General features: G+C 39.2%; 1 protein-coding gene across 11 annotated transcripts in view; it reads right to left on the reverse strand.

The window, feature by feature from the left end:
* kmt5b (lysine methyltransferase 5B) overlaps window positions 1-23,378 on the reverse strand; it is an 89,154-nt gene that overhangs the window by 35,871 nt on the left and 29,905 nt on the right. For 3 of the 11 annotated variants that reach the window (XM_052028876.1, XM_052028881.1, XM_052028877.1), the window contains exons 2-4: window positions 5,260-5,504; window positions 4,267-4,420; window positions 602-767 (exon numbers count right to left, since the gene is read on the reverse strand). In XM_052028876.1, coding sequence (XP_051884836.1) covers window positions 602-767; window positions 4,267-4,420; window positions 5,260-5,422 — 483 coding nt within the window. In that variant the 5' untranslated portion in view covers window positions 5,423-5,504. Of the gene's footprint in view, window positions 1-601; window positions 768-3,909; window positions 4,067-4,266; window positions 4,421-5,259; window positions 5,505-16,379; window positions 16,471-22,184; window positions 22,406-22,961; window positions 23,260-23,311; window positions 23,331-23,378 lie in introns of those variants that run through there. The other 8 variants (XM_052028886.1, XM_052028885.1, XM_052028882.1 and 5 more) reach the window with 7 other exon arrangements.

A 23,378-nucleotide genomic window follows, 5' to 3' on the forward strand; every position in this document is an offset into this window, starting at 1 on the left:
TGAAGTGACCTACAAAATGAAATCACTTGCATTACTAAATCTATTGCTGCAAAAGATGTGACCCAATTTGCCACCCAGTCTACATGTAATACCTTCAGAGTACCTATCACCCAAAACACACTCAAGACAACAAACTACCCTGACGGTGACAAGTTTGTTCTAAAAGTAATCTTTTGAGTCAATTTGACTTGCCCAAAAAATTTCTTCCTCTTTAGTGAAGAAAATTCTACTCTAAAAATTTAGAGGAATTTGAATAAGTAGGGCCATATGGAAAATGCAAAACAGCATGCTTTACAATCAGAGTTTTATTATTCAATAACAGATGAAAGCACATTAAAATGTTTTGCACAGAAGTCATTAGATTTACAGAAGTGTCCTTGAGAAGTTTAACAGTTGAATATATTAAAAGAAACAAAGTAAAAACCTTGCATCTAAAAGGCTTTTTTATGTTCTAATCAAAAACTTTAAACAAACTGTATCAAAACGTTTTGGAGAACTGGAGTACTTTGCTGGGATCATTAATTCTCTTAAGCAAATACCATACTCCTGAAAAATCTGTTAGAGAGAAAAATAGTTTTTAAATAAAGAAAACACCACATACATGTTCTTTAAATAACTTCTCTTGGCTTTTGTTTTTGTTGAGGAAATAGTGTCGTGCCCATTCTCCTGTGGTTAATGCTTTGAAAGCTTTTTCTAAATTTTCTCTCTTTTTGAAATCCTCTATTACTTCTTTCAGGTCTTCCTGTCTTCCTTTTATAGGTCGAAATCTGAAAAGAAAAAAGAAAATTGAATGGTAAGTTTTATCATTCATATTATTAAAGTTGTACATACAGCACTGAAACTCTGTTGGAAGATCAAAAACATGCCTTTGTCCTCCTTTTATAACTGTTCCAATGCACACTCTTTTTAACAACATTTACAGAGCTCTTCTAGTGCCGTAACAAATTCAGAGTCCCTTCACAAGAGAATTAATAAAAGTTGACACCAAGCCACAAAGAGGTATTTAGTTAGATAACCAAAAGGTTGGACAAGAAGTCTTAGAATGTTAGAAAAGGAGTTTAGGGAGGGATTTCCAGAGTTTAGGGCCTTGGCAGCCGAAGGTTTGGCCACCAACAATGAAGGAATGAAAATTGGTGATAAAAGGATAAAACAGAAGAACGAACTACCTCGTAGAGCTGGTAGGGATTAAGAGAGAGCAAGGGGTGGGGAGGTAAAGCCATGGAAATCAAGGATGAGTGTTTCAAAATCAAGATGTCAAGAAACTGGGAACAGAAGTCACCAAGCACAAGAATAATGGTAAGTGGGTTAGATAGCAAAGTTCTCAATGGCAGATAAGTGAAAGGTTGAATGAAGGAAACTGGCCAGAAGTGCACTGGAAGAGTGATTTAGGGAGGAAACAAAGATGCATATAAAGTTCTCAGAAGATGATGAGCCAAGGCAGGGGTGGAGTCAGATGATTTCGTGGAACAGACTGCCTTTGTGATGAAGCAAACATCCAGTCTTGGGGTTAAGTAGAAAAGAGAAGTCACAATCAGAACAATTCAGCTCCATACTTCATTAAAGCCTTGGTCTAATCTTGGACAAAAGTGCTGAACTCAAGATAAGAGTGACAGCAGTCATCTAAGCATCAAGAATTCATTGTAAAATTAACTCCTCCACTGATTAGAGACCTGCTTTGTGTAGCAGAAGATGGCTGGTATTGGTTGTTAGTTCAATCAGCCATTACTGTAGGAGCTGCCCAGGACAGTGCCCAAGGCCCAACCATCTTCAGCATGTTCAATGATCCTGCCTGCCATCATTAAGGTCAGAAGTATCAATGTTTGCCAATGACTGCACGAGGTTCAATTTCCTTCTCAACTCCTCAGAAATTGAAGAACATCATACCAACGTGCAGCAAATTTTGGGCAATGCTCAGGCACAGGTTGACAGGCCACAGGCAATGATCATCTCCCACAAGAGTCCAACTACCTTTCCCCAACATTCAACAGCACTACCATCACCAAGACCCTCCATCAACATCAACTAGAAACTTAACTGAGCAACCACAGTCTGGCTACAAAAATAGGGATTAGTTAGGTATTCTGCAATGTGACTCAATTCCTCATCCCCACAACCTTCCCAGCACCTACAAGCCAGAAGATTCCTGTGTGATGAGGTGCTCCCCATTTTTCAGTATGAGCTCTGTTACAATAGCACACAAGTTCAAACCCATCTAGGCTGAATGAGCCTGCTTAATTGGCACCCATTTCTCTAAATATTTTCTCCCTTCATCAGCACCATGACTACAGTGTACATCCTGTATGAACTGTACTGTCAATGGCTCCTTCCAGAACATCTCACAAATCACTCCCTACCACCTGGAAGAACAAAGATACCAGCAAATGGCAACAACACATACCAATTCACAGTTTTCTACAGTTAGGGTAATTAGGGATAGACCATAATGTCCACATCCAGTAAATGAATACACAGCAAGAAAAATACACGCCTGGTCAATGCAACTAGTCATTCTATTTTATCTGTTTTAGTCCAGGTATCACTTGGAACCTGATCCAAGACCAATAAATCTTTCCTCAAGTGCAGTACCTAGAAATGAACTTCAATGGGCTCTGACCAGTGTTTTTCTCAGTGTACAACAACTGACATCCTTTATCCTTCAGCCCCAGATCTCAAGATCAACATTCCATTAGCCTTTTAAGTTCTTTTTGTACTCATTCGCAAGCATTTCACCACCTATAAACAAATCTTTTTGATAATACCCAGTTCCAAGAATATCATCTCAATGATATTCTGATACACTGATCTCAGTTCTAAAATGGATGACCTAAAAATTAGATAAGACTAATTTCTATTATCTGGAAGCAGTAGAAATAAAACCACCTTTGATGTACAATTACACAATAAAAAATTTAAACAAACAGACCTGTGTCTAATAATGAAAATGAAGTCTGGAGAGAAGTAGAATATCCAACTAGACATTCACATGAACTGGTGGCAAGCATCAGAAGCCATAAGCTTCCTAAGAAACCATAACATCTCAATAGATATGTGCTAGTTTCAATTACTCACCGTAATTGTTTGTCTTCACAAAGGATACAAATTGCACATTTAAAATATATACTCACCGTATGGAAAACACCACAACATTTTGATATCAAGATGGTGTACAGTCCAATAACATCTTTGACTTACCATTCCATTTTACTTATCTGATCATCACCATGTTGTGGGACACTTCATTCTAATGTGTCCCATTTTAGCATCAAATGGTCAAGCATATTTGACTTCAATATTTTCTTGTTTTTTCTTTAAAAAAAACACTTTTATATTTCAGATGTTAACTACACATTTGAAGTTGCCAGATTATTCTTGTGTTCACCAGCTTTTTATTCCCATAACGTTGTTGTCAATTGCCAATTTTCTGTCAGTACCAATTTTATGACGTTTATTAGTGTAAAACATTTGATAGAAGAGAGACCTCAATAACTTCTTATTCAAAGACTTTTTTTTTGAAAAGCACCGGTAAGAAACTAGTCAAAAATGCCTGACCATGACACAACATTTTATTTTTCTGCTATTTTGAACAAATTACACTTAGACTAAGAAAACTATTGCAAGAATAAAAAAAAATAAAAATTGTGGGACTGGACTTTTGATACCAAAGGTACCATTAACCGCCGTTTTCTAAACAGCTTTTCTTTAAAAATTAAGCAAAAATGTTTAAAATAACAAAAAGGTGGGGGGGTTGGGGGAATGACTTGGATTTTGGAGTAGTGTGGACTGAACCTCATTTTTAGCAATTCTACATAGTGAACATTTTTAGTCACATAGCCCCATACAGCGCTTGCCTCCAAACTAGGAGGTCGCGGGTTCGAGTCCCAGGACTGCCTGCTACTTGAATCCCCCTACCTCAATCGGGTCAGTTTGGTCAGTTCTTGGCTAGGCTGCAAGAGCGTCGCGCAGAAGCGAGGCGTTCCATCTCGGGGGAGGTAGGAGGAACTGACAGCGTCAGGCTCACCCCATTTCAGTCACACCTGCCTGCCAAACACGGATCGTTACTGTTGGCGGTCATCGAGAAGTCCGCGGCCCAGACCATCTCACCCTCCTGGTTGGAGGAGGTTGTGAGGTGGTGAGCAACCTACAACAGGAGAAAAATGGGAGAAAAAAAAAAATAATTTTTGTATCGCATCCACAAATAGATTATAGTTTACCTCTAATGCTTCAGCAATCTATTTAGATTTGAAAATTGGAGTGGTCGATACTTGCCTGACATACCTGGTGTTCATTTTGTGTGTCTGGAACCCCAGGTAAGGATCAAGGACTAAGCTTGTTGCTAGATCATCATTTTCACACAGCTCTTTCGCTGTCATTCCAGTGGAAGGTACATATCGAGAGCAGTGACCCTCAAAACCCATCATGCCTAAAACAAAAATATAATATTGGCTGTGGCCTTAAATGGCATTAAGAAAAAGAACTTGCATTTATTTAAACACTATTTGACTTCAGGATGTTCTACAGCCAATGAAGTATTGTTGAAGTGTAAGCACTTAATGCCAGGTCTAAATTCTTTCCACATTTATTGAAAAAAAACATTTACATTGGATCAAAAATCTTTATCAAATACTGCCAAACTTGCTGCTATTTGCAATATTTACATTTGTCATCAGGATTTGTCATCAGACAATAAAGTATTACATAATTGTCATTTCTCATCATCAATCCTATTCTCTGGGTCAATTTTTAAGTGAGTGGTATCCACAATTCGATGTAAAAATGTACCCAATAACACCATTGTAAAACTAAGAACCAATAACACAAGGGCAATAATTGCTATTTATCCCAGTCTCAGGTTCTTTCAGTACCTACTGATTAGAATCCACTCTCAGCAATGTTTTTTTAAGATATATAATTGCCAATGTGATCATACAAAGACTGAACAAATGGCAAATTTTACACATGTAGGTGTAAATGTTACATAGTCTGGGCAGGGAGGTAATTTACTTAAAGGTAAATTATGAACCAAAGTTAAAAATGGAATTAAACATATTAAAGTCATTCCTACAAAATTTCATTGTATATTAGAAAGGAAATTTGTTTTCCACAACTGAGTATCTTGATAACGTCTCAATAACATTTCCAAGGTGTTTCACCTTCAAATTCTACTTTTATAATGTAGCTAACAATTTGTAAATACATATTATGGAGGCTGATTAAATTCCAAAAATCAACAAAACCAAAGCAGTCACAGAAGTTACTTACGGGTGCTGCGTTTTCCAAGTGCAAGTCTTGTGTTGGTCCTTGTATTTCCCCTTCCAGAGTGATGCAGCTTGGATTGACTCTGATGATGTTCACTGGGCAACCTTCCTCCATTTTTCCTGCTGCCATTTACAAACATATTCTTTGTTTCTCCGAACCACTTCATAGCCACAAACAACCTGAAGCAGTTGCATTTAGTCTATGTCAGAACAAGGTAGCTTTCTTTACAATAAATTCTGATCTTCTTCCTGTCGAAGAAAATAATTGATTACTACATCAACCAGACTAGCTTGATAAGCAGTAATTTATTAAAGCTGATCAGAAATCTCTAAAGATTCGTGAGCAATGAAGAATTTGTCTATGAATATTCATTAGACAATTATTTTTAAAAAGCTATGTCCAGATTTAATGCTCATCCAGCTCCCTTTTTCTATCAAAGCAGCACATTGGCACATTCAAAACAATGGCACAGGACTAGACTCTGAAGAATTGCAAGTTTCAGCTCCACTAAGAAATGGACAAATTAGACTTTGTTCCATTCATCTCATTAGAAAATAATGATAGTAAATTCAAGATGGCTTTCCTTTTGGTCAAGTACCTGGGCTACATCAAACTCTGACAGCAAAAAATATTGAAAACAATCAGTATGGAAAACACAATCAGCAGAATGGAAGTCGTATATTATCAAAAAAGGAGGGATAAAAAGCTTGAGCAACCCAACTTACTGCAGTTCTACTGCCAGATCCAACTAATTTCAGCCCTGTTCCCAGGATCAGGGAACCATCTGCTAAATATCACTTTGGGAAATACTGGCCTGTATTTTGTCCCAGAGTTGAAGCATTTTAAATAGGAAAATTTTCCCTTGTGATCATGCCAATATTTTACTGTCCACAGCATAGTGATTTTTTTTTTTTCCGAAGTAGTGAAAGATGCAAGTCTTGTTTTTATTTACACAGTACCTTCTTTTTTAAAAACTTCATGAATGGAATAAAATGTTGATATGCTATCATTGGAAAAGATGTGGATCAGTGAAAACATGCTGCTTCAACAAGACAGAGGGAGGGAGGGAGCAAGCTCCAAAGAAAGGGCCTTGACACATTCAAAGTTCAAGGGTGAATGTTTCTGGACTAAAAAAATGCACACCACACCTATGCTTGTGATAACATTTTGAAAAACAACTGTCCAGTACAGTTCCAGAGCTTCCTTTTGTCATAACCATAAATTCTGCAAAATTAAACTCTTACAAATACATATCCTACAGAACTTTATTCCAGTACCTTTTTATACAGTGAGTTATATATCCCAACTACCCTCTAGTACTTTTTGTACATTATTTTATGTCAGTGATTTCTCATTATCAATCCATTTGCCAAGAACAATAGTTTCTCGCTATTTGGTATACTAAAGCTTCAATTTTGATCCTCCATATAAAACCAAAATACCAAAGATGCTGGAAAGCAGAAATGAAAGCAGAGAAAGTTGAATATAATTAGCAGATTAGGAACTTCTTTGGAGAGAAGAACTGAGATAAATGTTTCACATCAATGACATTGATCAGATATAATGTCAGAGTTTAATCATTGACATTTAATAGCCAAATTAGATATAATCTTATGCTTCTCCACTAGAACAATCCTAGCTTTCCCAGCCTTTACACATAACTGGTCTTTTATCTCTGGTAAACCTGGTTTATATCCTCTCCAGGGCTGAGGTAGCAATGCTTTATTAAGTACCAGAAAAACAAGGGCTCAGGGGATGGTGTTACAGGGATAAAACAAGACTGTATAGGATTGGCAGTTGGAGAAGACGAGAAGGAACTGCAGAGAGACAAAATTGATCAAAGAGAACCCCAGGAATCGACAAAAAAAAATGTACATCTAATTAATTTGGTTTCTGGCCTTCCTGACTGCAGCTTGGAAGAATATAATGAAGCTATTGATGAATTACAGCATTTGGTTTTCATGAGATACTTCGTAACATATTCAAATGCAACAAAAAAAATCATAAAGACACAAAGTGGAGATGGCTTTGCACACATCACTTGAGTCACCTGTCCTGTTAAGTATGCCACATTTAATACATCTCAATTAGTTCCAAGTACATCCCAAAATGTTTATGAAAGAAATTCATCCAACATAATTTTGAATTAATCAACAAATTCCTTGCAGTATCTCTGTTAGGGGACCTAGTAATCAACTTAAGGGACCAAAATACTGTTCAGCTGCTGGCCATTTCTCCTGGTACTGTCCTTGACAAGGTGAAATAGCTTGCCCTAGTCAACCTTCTCATTCATTTGGAATGCTAAAAACAGCAATACCATTAGCACTGTACCTTGTTCTTTCCAATGAGAATAACCTTTACTTACATAAATCACTCATCATCCAAATATTCCATAACACCTATAATTTTTATTACTCTTTTTACCCTTTCAATAATTGTAATGTCAAAATGTGGTAACCACGTCAGAAATCTCAGGGGAGTTGCAAAAACAGTTTACAAGTTCTCACTATTTCAGTACAATATTAACCTTTTAATCGTGACTTGTTTTACTCACTTCCACTAAGCACTGTAGTGGTAGCACCAATTTATCTTCAATCAGGAACCCCTGATCTTGTTTATTTTCTATGTGTTGTATCCCTTTTAAGTAGAAATGCCACCCAGAATTTTGTGTTGTCAGCTTACTCAATTCCAAGTTTATTCAAATCCTACGTGGTCCACCCTGTTAAACTCCGGAGTCTAATGTAATCAGCTTTATGCTACCTGCAAATTCAGTCACCAAGCTGTGACTCCTGGTTTGACATCATTTAAAATATTAAATAAAGGTTATTAAAATAGATTCCACTGGTAATATTCTACCAGATGATGACAATCCCTACACCAATACCCTTTGGGCTGTATTGTTCAGCCAAATCCACATTTACTGTAAAGTACTTGCAAATGATTCCCATTTTGTTTTGAACATTTGCCTTTGTAAAGAACAAATGGGCAATGAAGAAATTAAAAACAAAAGATAAAATTTGAAATCAGGCTGAATATTAAATAGGGTGCCAAAATCTGAGAAAGTCTATTTCAGCCTAAACAAGCAGTCATTGAGTCAAGAACCAATAGGAAGAGAGCAGAGCTTAATAATCAGGAATGAAAACAATGGTAAAATAAATAATGGCTGCAAATCTGCTTATTAACCATTGCTACCTTGAAAATGCAAATTGAGAACATTAAGTGCAACATGCATGCTTTTCAAAGAAAAGACTTAAAAGATATCACATAGTTGCATAGAACGAGGGTTGTGCAAGTTTTTTCTCACCAATGTAAATAAGCTGTACACGAGCACAAATTTGTTGTAAATGCCGTTCCAGAAGCAAGGCAAGTTGCAGTATGGCAAACACTGTGTTAACAAAAAGGCAGATGTAGATGTTGGGAATCATGGTATTCAACTGCTTCATGACAATATGGCACAAAATTAATGGACTACTGATCTGTACCCATATTTTAAACTTTCCCTGAACCACAGTGCTCCACTGGTTTTAAATTGCTTCTCTTCTGCAATACCTAATCCACTGCAAACATCCAAGACAACTTCACTGATCCTGTAACATAAACTACACTGACTGATGATCAATAACCTGTTTCACTTTGGCCTATGATTCCACTAAACATGCTTCTGCAGCTTACATCCCAACATTCGGCAAACAAGAAACAGCCCTGGACCAAGTGGCAGAAGTCAGGAGATGGCATAGCCCAAGGAGAGTGGATGCAACCAGCAGTTGAAGAGGGGCAGGGAGGATACTGATGAAGGGGTTGTTTAAAAGGGAAGTGTTGTGTGGGCTGAAGATGGTGTGGGAAAGTGTGCATGTTGGAGTGCATCTATGAGAGCAGGTATTGCATATGTGTCAAGCCAATGCCACAGAGGCTGGTCTCCAATTGTTGTGGGCATGCTTGCCATTGGACTTTTACCTCACTCCATCAACTTGCAGCAATTAGTGTACAAGTGCCACGTATGCCACTCTTCAGAAGGACGTTCAGGAGCTGGATATTAAGCCATTCTGGATAACTCCAACAGTGAATGACATGAATATTGTACCACTATCATAACCTTGGACAACTAATACTTCAATATTGACATCACCATGCGAGACGGGACAGGCAGCAGGCAACCAGATCAAGGAAGTGGCTACACCTTCTTCTGATAGGCCAAACTAAAATAAGGTGTTTTCATGGGAATGAACTACTCTGGCACCCTAGCAAACTACCATGGGAACCAGCACAGTAGTCACTGCACCATTCAGGAAATAGATAAAGACAAAGAGGAATGAGACTCCAATCATGAGCAGTCCATGACCCAAGTTCCAAGGGGAAATGAGCTGATCCTCCTTGGTAATTTCAATGCCAGAACTGGAAAGGACATAAACCTCTGGAAAAAGATACAAATGGCAGGGAATGAATAGGGAAAGCTAACCACAAAGGATGATGCCTTGTGGTGAAACACAAACCATTACTTTGTCAAAATCAGAGTGAAGGGTACAAAGGCATGAGACAATAGTCTTGATCCAGGCATTGGCAAATGATAGAAGAAATGCCATGTGTCCAAGCTAGGAATGCAAGGATGACAGCACTGCCTGCTGCATGGCAGGACCTGGTGACCAATTGACGGAGACAAAGCAATTGATAAGCTGGCAACTTTGCCCAAAATAAGGAGGTAACAATGCCACAGGAAAATCATTGAAGGATTTGAAGACGCTGCTAAGAAAGTTCCTCTCAGTCAACAACCTGACAACTCCCAACAAACAAGAGCTGCAGTGTTTCTAATGTCTGGTCTTCCCTGAAGTCCACCATTATTACCATCTATGAAAAGAATCCAGCTAGGTTGGCTTGATAACAATTGGTCCAAGAGTATAAATCACAAATGAAAGGTGTTCTTGGACTGAAGACTCCATCAAGACTCAAGGAAAAAGAATAGATCGACAGCCATCTGAAGGTCATTATCAACTTAAAAGAAAAAGTGCAGGAAACCCCAAAGTTAGCTGACAACCACAATATGCACAGATTCTCCAACTCTATCAATACCATCTGCCCCAAACACTGAAGGAGTCACCCCAAGAGTCAAGCATGGTCAGCACGATGGTCAGTGCCTGCTGGAAAGAACACCTTGATCTCCTCAACGCAATCAAATCTTACCTTTGACATAGCTTTTGACCATTCCACTACAATCTCAACAGCTACCCCAGCTTGACAAGGGTTGGGAAGTCTATCCAATTAGGTACTAGAGCAGACAAAATCCTTTAAGTATTAAAACATAGTGGAGAGGTATTTTTGATGCAAATTCACAACTTCATATGGAAAGAAGAGAGAATGCCAGGGGAACTCAGAAGCACCATACCATCTTCAAAAAGAGAAGTCTGATTGTAGTAACTGTAGAGAAGATGCCCTGTCTGCTTCAAGGGTCATGATCCAAGAGATCCCTCAGTTACAGCCTCAATGGCAGAAGAGCACTTCCTAGAGTGGCAATGCAGATTCTACCCATCAAGAGACATAATGGATGTGATCTTCATTGTGTAACAAATCCAAGAAAAATATAAGGAACGAAACGTTTTGTTTTGACCTCCCAAAAACTTTCAAATCCATCAAATGAGGATAATGGAAGATCTTTCTCAGTGCCGATTGGGTCAAGAAAGTCTAAACCAACCTTTTCAAATCTTCCCTATCTCAATACTACATCTTAATGGAGAACTTGTTGGAAATAGAGTGGAGTTAATCTACAAGATTGACGTGAAACTCTGCAACCTTCACTGCCTCCATTCCCAAATCAAGGTCACGCCAAACTCAAGACATCAAGCTACAGTATGCAAATGGTGCTTGCACGCGAGCATATTCAGAAGCAGTGTTCCAAACCATTAGACTCCTTCACTGAAGCGCAAGAGAGGATAGGATTTGCAGTAAACATTCAGAAGACAAAAAGTTCCTTCACCTACCAGTCCCCACCACACATCATCAATTATGATCTAAGACAAGACCCTGGCCAACATGAATCATTTCCCATATCTACAGAATCATCTTTCAGCAAGGGCAGACATCAAAGAAATCCATTACGGCATCCAGTACCCGAGCACATTCTTCAGCTACTCAAGGGAGAGCGTTTCAAGAACAACAGCACAAACACAACACCCAGCAACAGTGATCCTTGCCCTTCTGTATCCTTCACCTCAAAGAAATGGAAAAGCACCAATAAAACCACTTTTTCAAAGTTCTTCAAATCTACTGGCAGGACAGGTGAACCAACATCAAATCTATTTTCAAATGGCTAACATGCTGAACATCAAGGTTTTGATCACACTCAATCAACTCTAAAGGGCAGGCCACTTCATCTGCTTGTCTGACTCCAGGCTTTCAGAAACAAACTTACTCAGAGAGTGGTGAGTGCGTGGAATGGGCTGCCGGAAACGGTGGTGGAGGAGGATACGATAGGGTCTTTCAAGAGACTGTTAGACAGGTATATGGAGCTGAGTAAAATAGAGGGCTATGGGTAAGCCTACTAATTTCTAGGGTAGGGACATGTTTGGCACGGCTTTGTGAGCCGAAGGACCTGAATTGTGCTATAGTTTTTCTATGTTTCTAACACTCCATTCAGAATTACATCAAGTAATTCGCAGGAGAAGTGAAATGAAAATGAATCCAAGGATTCCCTCAAAATTGGCTTATGGGCAAAGCCTCAAAAAAAATAACATCTCTACAGACACATGGCAATCCCTGATCCAAGACTGCACAACTTGGTGAGACAGCATCCAGAAAAGCATTAAGCACTTAGACTCTCTCCAAGGTGATAACATGAAAGCTAAAACACAACAGCAAAGAAGCATATAATAATCCAAACAACTCACACCTGCCCCTTCAGGTTCCACCTGAAGCAGACTCTAAATTCCACATGGTACTCAGTCACCTCAAAATTCACAAAACTATGGTGGAAGCAAGTCATCCTCAACTAAGGGATAACCAAAGAAGATATTCCAACTTTATAAAATGCATTAGTACAGGTTGGTAAATATAAATATCCCTTAAATACCTGCAAACACTAAATTAGAAGTAATGCTCCAAACATCAAGCATTACATTTTGTTAGTCCAACTTCAAGGAACTACGGTTTGAAACTCTTCCAGTCAGACTAAATTACTGCAATAAAGGCACTCCTAAGAGTGTTAGGTAGAAATAAGTTTCAATCCCAACGCAAGATTATTACTGGGTAGGCTCGCTCCTTCACAAAATTGTTATCTGAGGTTGGTTAGCTAGCTGACAAATTCTTTCTCATCCAAGGTTTTCTGGTACTTCATAACCAATCCCTTTCTTTAAGATAGAGAGCTTAGTAACATGGTGTCATGACAACCTTTCCCTCAATGTCAGCAAAACAAAAGAGCTGGTCATTGACTTCAGGAAAGGGGGAAGTGTACATGCTCCTGTATTCATCAATAGTGCGGAGGTCGAGAGAGTTGAGAGCTTCAAGTTCCTAGGAGCGAACATCACTAATAGCCTGTCCTGGTCCAACCACGTAGACACCACGGCCAAGAAAGCTCACCAGCACCTCTACTTCCTCCGAAGGCTAAAGTTTGGCATGTCCCCTTTGACACTCACCAATTTTTAATCCATGCACCATATAAAGCATCTTATCTGGATGCACCACAGCTTAGTATGGCAACTGCTCTGCCTGGGACTGCAAGAAACTGCACAGAGTTGTGGACACAGCTCAGCACATCACAGAAACCAGCCTCCCCTCCATGGCCTTTTTTCCCCCCTCACTGCCTCAGTTAAGCAGCCAGCATAATCAAAGACCCCCACCCACCTGGGACATTCTCTCTCTCTTCCTCTCCCTTTGGGCAGAAGATACAAAAACCTGAAAGCACATACCACCAGGCTCAAGGACAGCTTCCATCCCACTGTTATAAGACTATTGAACAGTTTCCTAGAACGATAAAATGGACTCTTGACCTCATAATCTACCTCGTTATGACCTTGCACCTTGCTGTCTACCCGCACTGCACTCTCTCTGTAACTGTAACACTTTATTCTGCATTCTGTATTGTTTTACCTTCCTTGTACTCCCTCAATGCACTGTGTCATGAATTGATCTGTATGAATGGTATGCAAGACAAGTTTTTCCACTGTATCTCGGTACAAGTCACAATAACAAACAAATCCAATTGTCCTACTTTGCAAAGGAAGATTATAGCACATGTAACTTCAACTTAGTCTTTTCCCAAGAATAATGCAAAACCCTATCAAAAACATTACAGCACATCCATAGACAAAGCCTCAAGAAAACTGCCCCAGATACCATAACCTTTTCCATCATTGAAGATTTCACCAACTAAATCCAACACTCTATCACTCCACCCCCAAAACCTGAGAGAGAAAATGCCTGCAAGTCACTCTTTAATGACTTCAGCACCTCCCAAAACCTAGCCAAAGTACTTTATTTAAATAAACTCAGTATTGTCCTACCTCTTGTGCCTATAGTACCCCTCCTGAATAATTTCTAATAACTCAATGGTTAATAATTCATTCTTTTAACTTTAGTTTATTCTTTTCATATTCACTTCTCTATTGGTAATCTATAAACCCATATCCAACACATTGCTCTAATTCAAAACTACACTACTTGTTTAAAGGACATTCCATTTTTTCCAGTCTCTCCCACATCTATATCTTAAAATCCTACATGCCAACCTGCATCATACCCATAGATTTTGATAATGTCATTCCTGATACTATGCCAGCTTCTCTGAATCCAATCACAAATTTTTATCCTTTACTTCCCTACAGTATTCAATACAACTTCTTTCCATTCTCTGCTACATGAGATTCCAATTACATTTGACGATTACCAGTATCTTTGGAAATAGCTTTGCTGCTGCTGCATGAATCTTCAATGTTCATTGGAAATTTGTCCTTCTTATCAAACTTATCCTGTAGTGACATCATTACAATTCTTTGGAATACATCTCATTCTACTGCCTGAAGTATCAACATAGTCCCTGTTTTTTGGTCTTTATCTGTGTACACATGGTGAAATCCCACAACAAAAATCTATTTGGCTATCCTGAACTACTCTGATTTCCTGCATTTGCAGTTTTTATTAACTTGGATTAAAGACCAGTTATCACATAGAAGATAGAGTCAGAAGTATTAAATCTTTTGCAAAATAAGGTCATACCTAACCAAGTACCTCTAGAAACAGCCCTTGGCCTCAATTATTTAACATCTATATTAGTTACTTGGTGGAGGGTTAGAATGAAAGTGATGACATGAAAGTAGGTGGAAGAGCATGCTGCAATGAGTAGGAGAAATTATGAGGCAGACTTATCTCAATGGAGAGAGACTACGAATAAGTGGACTATAGATAGATTGCGGAGTTTTTGTGCATGAAGCACAAATAGTTAGCATGCAGATGCAGCAAGAAAGACAGATTAGCCATTATTTTTAAACCCCAATCCTTAAGCAATAAAGTATTGCGACAAATATTCAGGATCTGGGCGAGACTGCAATTGGAGTACTGTTTGCACATATGGTACCCTTACATTTAAGAAAGGATATACTAGTATTAGAACTAGTCTAAGAGATTCATTAAGCTAATTCCTGGGATGAGAGGGTTGACCTAGCATGAATAGCTAAAACACTGGACATCTAATCTTTAACATTTAGAAGAATGAGTGCTGATCTTATTGAAAGGGGGTATAACAAGCTAAATGTTAAAACATTTCCACCAGTAGAAGAGTCACAAATGAGGGGACAATCTTTTAAAATAGAGAACCATAGGAATTTCTTCTTAGTGTGATAAAAATCACTGAAATTCTCTACTCTGGTGAATTATGGAGGCTAGATCCTTGAAGGTATTTAAACAGGAGGTGGACAAATTTTTGATATATCTGGGAATTGAGTGTTGCATGGAATTGGCACAGGAGGGGAATCGAGGCCTGGGGTACATCAGCCACGATCATACTGAAAGGTGTGGCAGGCTCAAGAGGTCAGGGAGCCTATCCCTAGAACATAGAACAGTACAGCACAGCACAGGAACAGGCCCTTCAGCCAATGATGTGCCAAACTAATTACACTAGTAATTAAACACCAAACTAAACTAATCCCTTCTTCCTACACAATGTCCATATCCCTCCATTCTCTGCACATTCATGTGCCTAAGAAACTCTTAAATGCCTTTATTGTTCTGCCTCCACTACCACCCCGGCAGTGCATTCCAAGCAGCCATCATCGGCTGTCCATTCTATCTATGCTTCTCATAATCTTATAAACTTTTATCAGGTCTCCCCTCAACCTCTGCCACTCCAGAGAAAACAACCCAAGTTTGTCCAACCTCTCCTTAAAGCACATGCCCTCTACTCCAGGCAAAATCCTAGTAAACCTCTTCTGCACCCTCTCCAAAGCCTCAACATCCTTATAACGGGGTGACCACAATTGAATGCAATACTCCAGATGTGGCCAAACCAATGTTTAATAAGGCTGCAACACTGACTTTGACTCTTGAACTCAATGCCTCGACTAATAAAGGCAAGCATGCCATATGCCTTCTTTACCACCCTATCAACCTGTACAGCCACTTTCAAGGAGCTATAGACATGGACCCTAAGATCCCTCTGTACATCAACACTGTTAAGGGTCTTACCATTAACAGTGTACAGTTCCTTTACATTTGATCTCCCAAAGTGCAATACCTCACACTTGGCCAGATTAAACTCCATATGCCATTTCTCCACCCACATCTGCAACTGATCTACATCCTTTGGCAACCTGGGGGAGCAGTGGAACCTGCTATGAATTGCTAAATGAGTGATTATCTTCAAGAAGTCATTGGGGCAGTTTTCTTCTACTTTGGTGTGTTCATCTGTGACTAGCTTAATTTCAAATGGCAGCTGCTTGCTGAAATTGCATTTAGTGGTTTAATGTTACTAAGAAACATGGAAAGTGGCTCTCAGTATTCTCTCCAAAGCAGCATTAACTATACAAAAGGTATGAGGCAGTGGGGGGGGGGGGGGAAGAAACATATTTACACTATCTGGTTACACCCCTCAGCCCACTTCTCCCCCCCTCTGTAATCATTCCCATACATGCATTTTCATGTCATACCTGCTCAAAACCACTGAGGCACGGGATCATGTTGCAAGTGGACATCAGGACAGCGATGCCTGCTGCGAATACTTGTATTCTTGCATGTAGCTGACTAGGAGGAAGGGAGACTGCAGATGCAGCTCATGAGATGATCAGTGTTTTAAACAAAAGTAGCCCCAAAAGCTCCTTCATTGATTACAGAAAGTGAAAGTGGAGGAGATCCAGGGGAAGGGTTAAGAACATTGCTTGCACTAGAGAAAGCCAACAATTATCTTTGTATTCAGAGATGATTTTGGAATTATGAACCCCATTAGAAGTGTCTGTCTGTAAACAATCAATTCTGCACCTCAGACTTGGGGGGGGGGGGGGGGGATGCGCCCCCCAATCATGCCCATAATGCTAGGACTGCCTTGTACTGGATATTCAGCATACAATCCATAATGAAAATTAACAGAATTCCTGCTGTAATTTCAGCAACAACAGGATCAAGCATTTCCACTGATGTTTTAGTTGCATATCCACCTTAACTGAAGCCCACAGCTCTGGTTTGTATATTTCATGTACAAACCATCCCAAAGTATTTCAGAATAGATGGTAGAATGGAATCCTGGGTTTGAAAAGATTTCCACAACAGAAAAGGGGTGAATGGTTGTCGAGATGCAATTTGAAAGAACAAAGTCTAGGTAAGAAACATCACCAAATGGCAGGTGAACGGAGGGGGATCTAGTTGGATAATCGAGGAAGAAATCAAGTTATTGTAAGTCAAGGAAAGCAATTACAGTCACACAATTCAGATGTGGGACATGGATTTTAAATGTAATAAATTAGAGGGACACGGGGAAGAAAAGTTATTGCCTGTCCGTAAGAGGAAACAAATTAGATTTCGAACAGAGGACTTGTGTACAATGTGTTAACTATGGATGACAGAAGGCCAGCAAAGAGGTGAAAGTAAGCTTTTCAGGGTCCACTTCAGTAACTTATAAAAATTACAGGGATTCCAGAGTGAATTCTAGATCACTGCAGGCAGAAAGATGCACCCAATGTTATGTTTGAATGGGATCCTTGCTGAAGCCTGCACCCAAAGCAATTTGCTCCCTGTTGGCAGCCACTCTTATATAAGCAAACTTGGGAAGTAGGGCAAAGGATAGAGTGAAGTGAGATCAGAAGGATAAAGAGGGAAGGAAGAGAAATACCAAGCGACTCTATGGAAGAGAGCCTAATGAGGAAAGATTGAAGGGGGAAATTGGGAGACAGATTAGTGGGTGCATGGAATTGAAAAAAAGGAGATTGATGTGCAAGGCAAGAGGATTAGCATGAAGAGTGAAAGATGAAGACCGAACCAACATATCCAGTCAATACTCCCAAACAATATTTCTAACATCCAATAAACTTTCCACACAGCTCATCAACGTGCAGCACGCTTGACAGTGATGTTAAGGAGCCTGAATGGAGTTATTATACTATTATGAACAGTGAACAAATGTACTTCAATATAGTACATCATCACATTTGAAGTAATTAACTGCACATTTGTTGCTTGTGCAAACATAAACTTGTGCAAACATGTGCAAACAACAACTGTAATCATTATAGGAGAAAACAATGATAATAGGACGATTAATCTTGGGGTGATGAAGCAAAATCCAGTGTACCCTGGTGGTTAGAAAAACTTAATCAACCTGATTATTCCTCAACAAAAATGTTTTGTTAAATCATATACTCATCTGTTGTCAGAGACTATATTCTTTCTGTCAACCATTCTTTTTGCTTTACTGCAACATAGAATAGTACAGGACAGGAACAGGCCCTTCAGCCTACCATGTCTGTGCTGACCGCGATGCCAATCTAACTAATCCCATCTGCTTGCACATGGTCCACATCCCTCTATTACCTGCCTGTTCATGTGGCTGTCTAAATGTCTTAAACATTGCTATTGTATCTGCTTCTACCACCTCCCCTTGGCAGCATGTTCCAAACACTTATGACAATGTTTTAAAAACTTGACTCACAAATTTCCTTTAAACTTTCCCCTTCACACCTTAAGCTATGCCCTCTAGTGTTTGACATTTAAACCCTGGGAAAAAGACAAGACTGTTTACCCTAATCTATGCCTCTCATAAATTTTATACACTTCTATCAGGTTGCCCCTGAGCCTCTGACACTCCAGAGGAAACAATCCAAATTTGTCCAACCTCTCCTAGTAGGTAATACTCTTCAATCCAGGCAACTTCCTGGTGAACCTATTCTGCACCCTCTCCAAAGCCTCCATATCCTTCCTGCAGTGTGGCAACCAGAACTGCGCATAATACTCCAAATGTGGCCAAAAGTTTTATATAGCTGCAACATGACTTCCCAACTTTTATACTCAGAGCCCCAACTGATGAAGGCAAGTATGGCATACCCTTTCTTTATCACCCTATTGTGTAGCCACTTTCAAGGACCAATGGACTTGCACCCCAAAATCCCTCCGTAGACCAATGCTTCTAAGGGTTCTGCCATTTACTGTATACTTTCCTCTTGCATTTGACCTCCCAAAATGCAACACTTCACACTTGTCTGAATTAAACTCCATCAGCCATTTCTCTGCCCAAATTTCAACGATCTAATAATACCAAACATCTTGACAGGGAGCAGTCTTATGATGTCACAATATGTTTTCCCCTCTGCAGTCACAGATGACCAAAGAAGAATGAAAAACCTAAGGGAATGTTTTTTTTAATGTTTTCCCCACTAACTATAAATAGTGAATGCACAAAATAATTGTTTTCAATATCATTTTTCACAATCATTTCAGAAAGCCCTGAAGTGCTTTATGGTCAATGAAATGCAGTCATACTAATTACTGAATAAGGTAGTCCCCAGCTCACACAAGGGTTCCATTCCTGGGAACCATCTGTAAGCATATTTCTCCATAATTCAGAAAAGTTCATTTTCTATAGCAAGCATATTGTATACTCATATACACATACATATGTACACACTTGCTATAATTATTTCCTTTCGTTGAATAAGCACTCTTACACTACCCATAATTAAACAAAATGGAATAGATACTGTATAGTCATTAATGAATACAATGAAACATTATTTGCTTAAAAATGCTTTAAAAAATGTATGGGAAAATTTGCCTACAATCAGGATTTCTGCAAGTCAGGTCATTCCTAACCTGGGGAGCCCCCGTATCTGTTTTGGGATCCACTTCGGAGGGAAGTATTGGTCAGGAAACTTTCAATAGTTCCCCTGCTCTCTATGAATCTTTTATTCCCACTGGGGAGAGCAAGCAGGTCTTTGTTTAAAGTCTTATCCAAAGGACTCCAACAATACTGCATTTAAGTATTAATTGAGATTTTAGTTTGCACATTTCTGGAACAACACATGGAATGAGAACCATCTGACTCAGGCAAAAGGGTGGTACTAACAGAGTCATGGCCAGCGCTGGCCAAGCCAGAGAACCATATATCATACATTTGTTGCAAGAACACACTTCTTATTACATGCAAGTTTGGTGCCTTTGTTTTTGTTGTTACACACAATTTACATTTTGTCAGGATTTGGAGTTCGGAGAGCATATTGATCAAAGTGACAGATTTTAAGTGAAAAATGTCACTGGTATCTTTAAGATCAATAGCCGTCATTAATGGGCATTTTCTTTAACATAATATACTGCAGTTGAATGTGTACAATTTCGTGTCATTAATCTTCGATTAGTGTATTTTCATTATGCTACTGTAAAGTTCTGAACCAGTTTCTTAAAACAAATCAAACACGATTTCTTCAGTTAATGGTCCTTGATAACAATTTGATTAAGCAGATCTTCCTATTCAAGAGTTTATGAAAAATTATTCCACACTATTCATGAAAAAATCTTAAGATTAACTGTACAATTGATCAGTTTTCAAAGAAACTTTTTAAAAAACACACACCTGTTGATGTTTCTGTTGTTAAACAAAATTGTAAAGCAAAATCAAATGGCAAGATTTTACAAACATTAATCTGAATAAACATTAGTTCTGGCAAAGCTACATAACTCATTTAACTTATTAAAAATATGAACAATAAAAGGATAAGGCCATTCAACCCCTCAGGATTGTCTGCCATTTAACCAGACCATGGTTGATCTGTATCTTTAATCTATCCATTTGCCTTAACTCTTTACCCTTTCATGTTCTTGCTCGTCTAAAATCTAATTGATCTCACATACCAATTTACTAAATGATGTGTATAGTACAAAATGTATCAATGTGCAAAGGTCCAACAAGATGCTATTTCTGTGGCACTGCATTAAGGAGAAAAGTTTGCCAAGGCACTGGGAGAATCATTTTGCACTTTGAATGTCATTCATTTCTGCAGAGGAAGAGATCTTAACCCTTGATTTTAACATTTTATTTTAAAGTCAGCAACACAGATAATGTAGCACACTTTTAATACTTCCATCAAATATCCTCTATTGCATGACCAAGTTTAAACTTACTGGCAGGTGCAGGGAATTTAGCTCAATTGATACATTACTTTGCTAGGACAACTATCATTTTGAATACTAATTGAACCACCAGACTGATGTACATCCCTATCGAACTCTCATATGAAGTGATTTCAGTTCAGAATCATTAACCATCTCAATGCTGGCAATTGAGAAATTAGGGCAAGCCAAGATGCCAATTACTGTGCAAATATTCCACAAATTTTGTAGCCAACAGAAAAATACCCCTCAGAGGAAAACTGGTCACTGAAATGTATTCACAGTACCACAGAAAGATAGTCAATTACCCAATAAATTGTTCTAGCCAGGACACTCCAATTCCTTTTGTTCAAACAGGAACAGGACATTTACCTGTGCAGGGCAGACTTGACATGATATCTCACCCAAAAGGAACCACCAACAGACAGCAGTCCCTCTGGACTGCACTACAGCTTCATCACAGTTCAAGTGTTCAAACATCTGGAGTGAGTCTTCAATCTATAAGCTTCTTCGATAATCTAAAGTGTGTGCTACCATTAAACCAAGTTGACATCTTTCCCCAGGTCTAAGATGACGAGTAGGTCACTTGATCCATAACAGTAGTATTGATCTAGAAAGATCATAATTTCCTCCATATATCATAAGCAGTGTTCTTTAAAAACATATTTTAACCCTATCCAAAAAAGTGTCACATTTGTTCCCTACAGCATTCCAAAATTCCCATTTTACCACTGTGAATTTATGCCTCGTAACCTGTAGTACTGCTTGGGTTTAGATTGAAGGAGTAACCCTACCCCTCGACCCTTTAAGAATGAAAATTAGTAATGAATAAAGATGAGTTTTTCCCAGTGGCAACTTCCAAATTATGAATTAACCAATTACTGGATTTGAGCATAGGTCTCGGGGCTCAAATATACAAGTTTTTTTTAAAAGAAAAGGTTTTGTTTCATTGGCATAAATAGCAAACATTACAGTGAAGTAGTACACACATGCTACACACAAAATTTAATTACATTGTCAAAAAATTATTCTCTCTCAATTACGTGAAGCCAACGTAATACTGTTACACCTCTTAAATACCTATCACACAGGGTAAACAAATTTAAAGCGTAAATATTAAGGAAACTCTCCTTCAAAATTAGTCACATCTTCCACATACCAACTCTTGTAGTTGTGGATAGGAAAGCGTATCCTACTTCTCAAACAAAATCCAGTTATTGCAATAGTTCTAAGAAAACACTTACATTCACAAAAATGTGCCCAACCACTGCAAAGAAAAAAATCTTTGTAAAACATCACCCTTTGGAATAAATAAACAAATTAACAAATCAAATTGGCTACATGTTACTGGAATAATTTCTTACCCTTGACCTCAACCACGAAATGCAGACGTCAGGGCTGCCTGAGTTTGCAGCCTTTTTTCTCTATCGCCTACGATCTTTCACTGCCCCCTTCCGACTGAACGGAAAGGAAACCTCAGCCACAAAACCTACAAGCTAGATTTCGCACAGCTCGTCGATAGAAACACTGGGACGGAGGGGGGAATTAAACCCGCATCACCACTGCTCACAGGCAATCAACATATCTAACGAATATTAAAAAAGGGGGATATTTTAATGCGAAAAGGCTCGCAGCACTGAGTTGCCAGCTAGTATTAACTAATCCTATTCTCCCCAAAGACACGTTTCCTTTCTCCTCCACCTGGCGGCGCGGGCTATTATTTTAGAACTGGCTCGTCTCTTTAAATCACCAATATATAAAAAAGATAGCAGAAATACAAACATACAGCTGTCAACAAAACGTAATCAAACACCCTTCCAGGGAACAAACAAAAAAATAAAGAGACCGGATTTTTAAGAAGTTACCGAGTAAAAATAATTACAGTAGGGGCAGGCGACAGAAAGTGAAGTTAAAGCCGGTTCCATTTTGTGCGCTTAAGAGAGGAAAAAAAAGAGAAATGTTCCAGGCCGAAAGCAAAGCCTCGCCACAAACCCATCCCCGTGACACTGGATGCCAGCTCTCCATTCCTTCCCACCCGTCCAGCCAGCCCGTGGAAACTATTCTCGTTCGTTCGCGAAGAAGCGAAAACAATTGCCTTTTATCCATAAAAGAGAGACGAGCCCGGCCACCATTTCTCACACCTTACCCAACTTCTCTGCTTTCCGCGGCCGCAGGGGTGGAATCATAAATACAGAAACGCAGAGTCGTCCTTTATTCCCTTTGTTTTAATTTAAACTCGCTTGTTTTTTGTTTGTTTGTTTGCTTGATTGCTCAGGGCGAGCCGGGGATCTCGGTCCCAATTTCTGGGACAATTTCTAGAAAATTAAAATTAAAATTCAACATGGCGGCAGGCGGGCGGACAGCGGCTCCCGCGGCACACGGCAAGTAGTCCGCCGCCGCCTGCCCGGCCCGTCGCCACAACCACGCCACAGCTCCCCGCCAGAACCCGCTTCCCCTTCGACAAAAACACCGGATAGGAAAGGGTTTTCACCAGCTGATATTTTCAACGAGGGCACGTTTTTCACAAAAGACGATGATTAGTTTAAATCCCCTCTGCC

Source organism: Pristis pectinata, chromosome 14, assembly GCF_009764475.1.
Source record: "Pristis pectinata isolate sPriPec2 chromosome 14, sPriPec2.1.pri, whole genome shotgun sequence".
In the NCBI taxonomy this organism is placed as follows: domain Eukaryota; kingdom Metazoa; phylum Chordata; class Chondrichthyes; order Rhinopristiformes; family Pristidae; genus Pristis; species Pristis pectinata.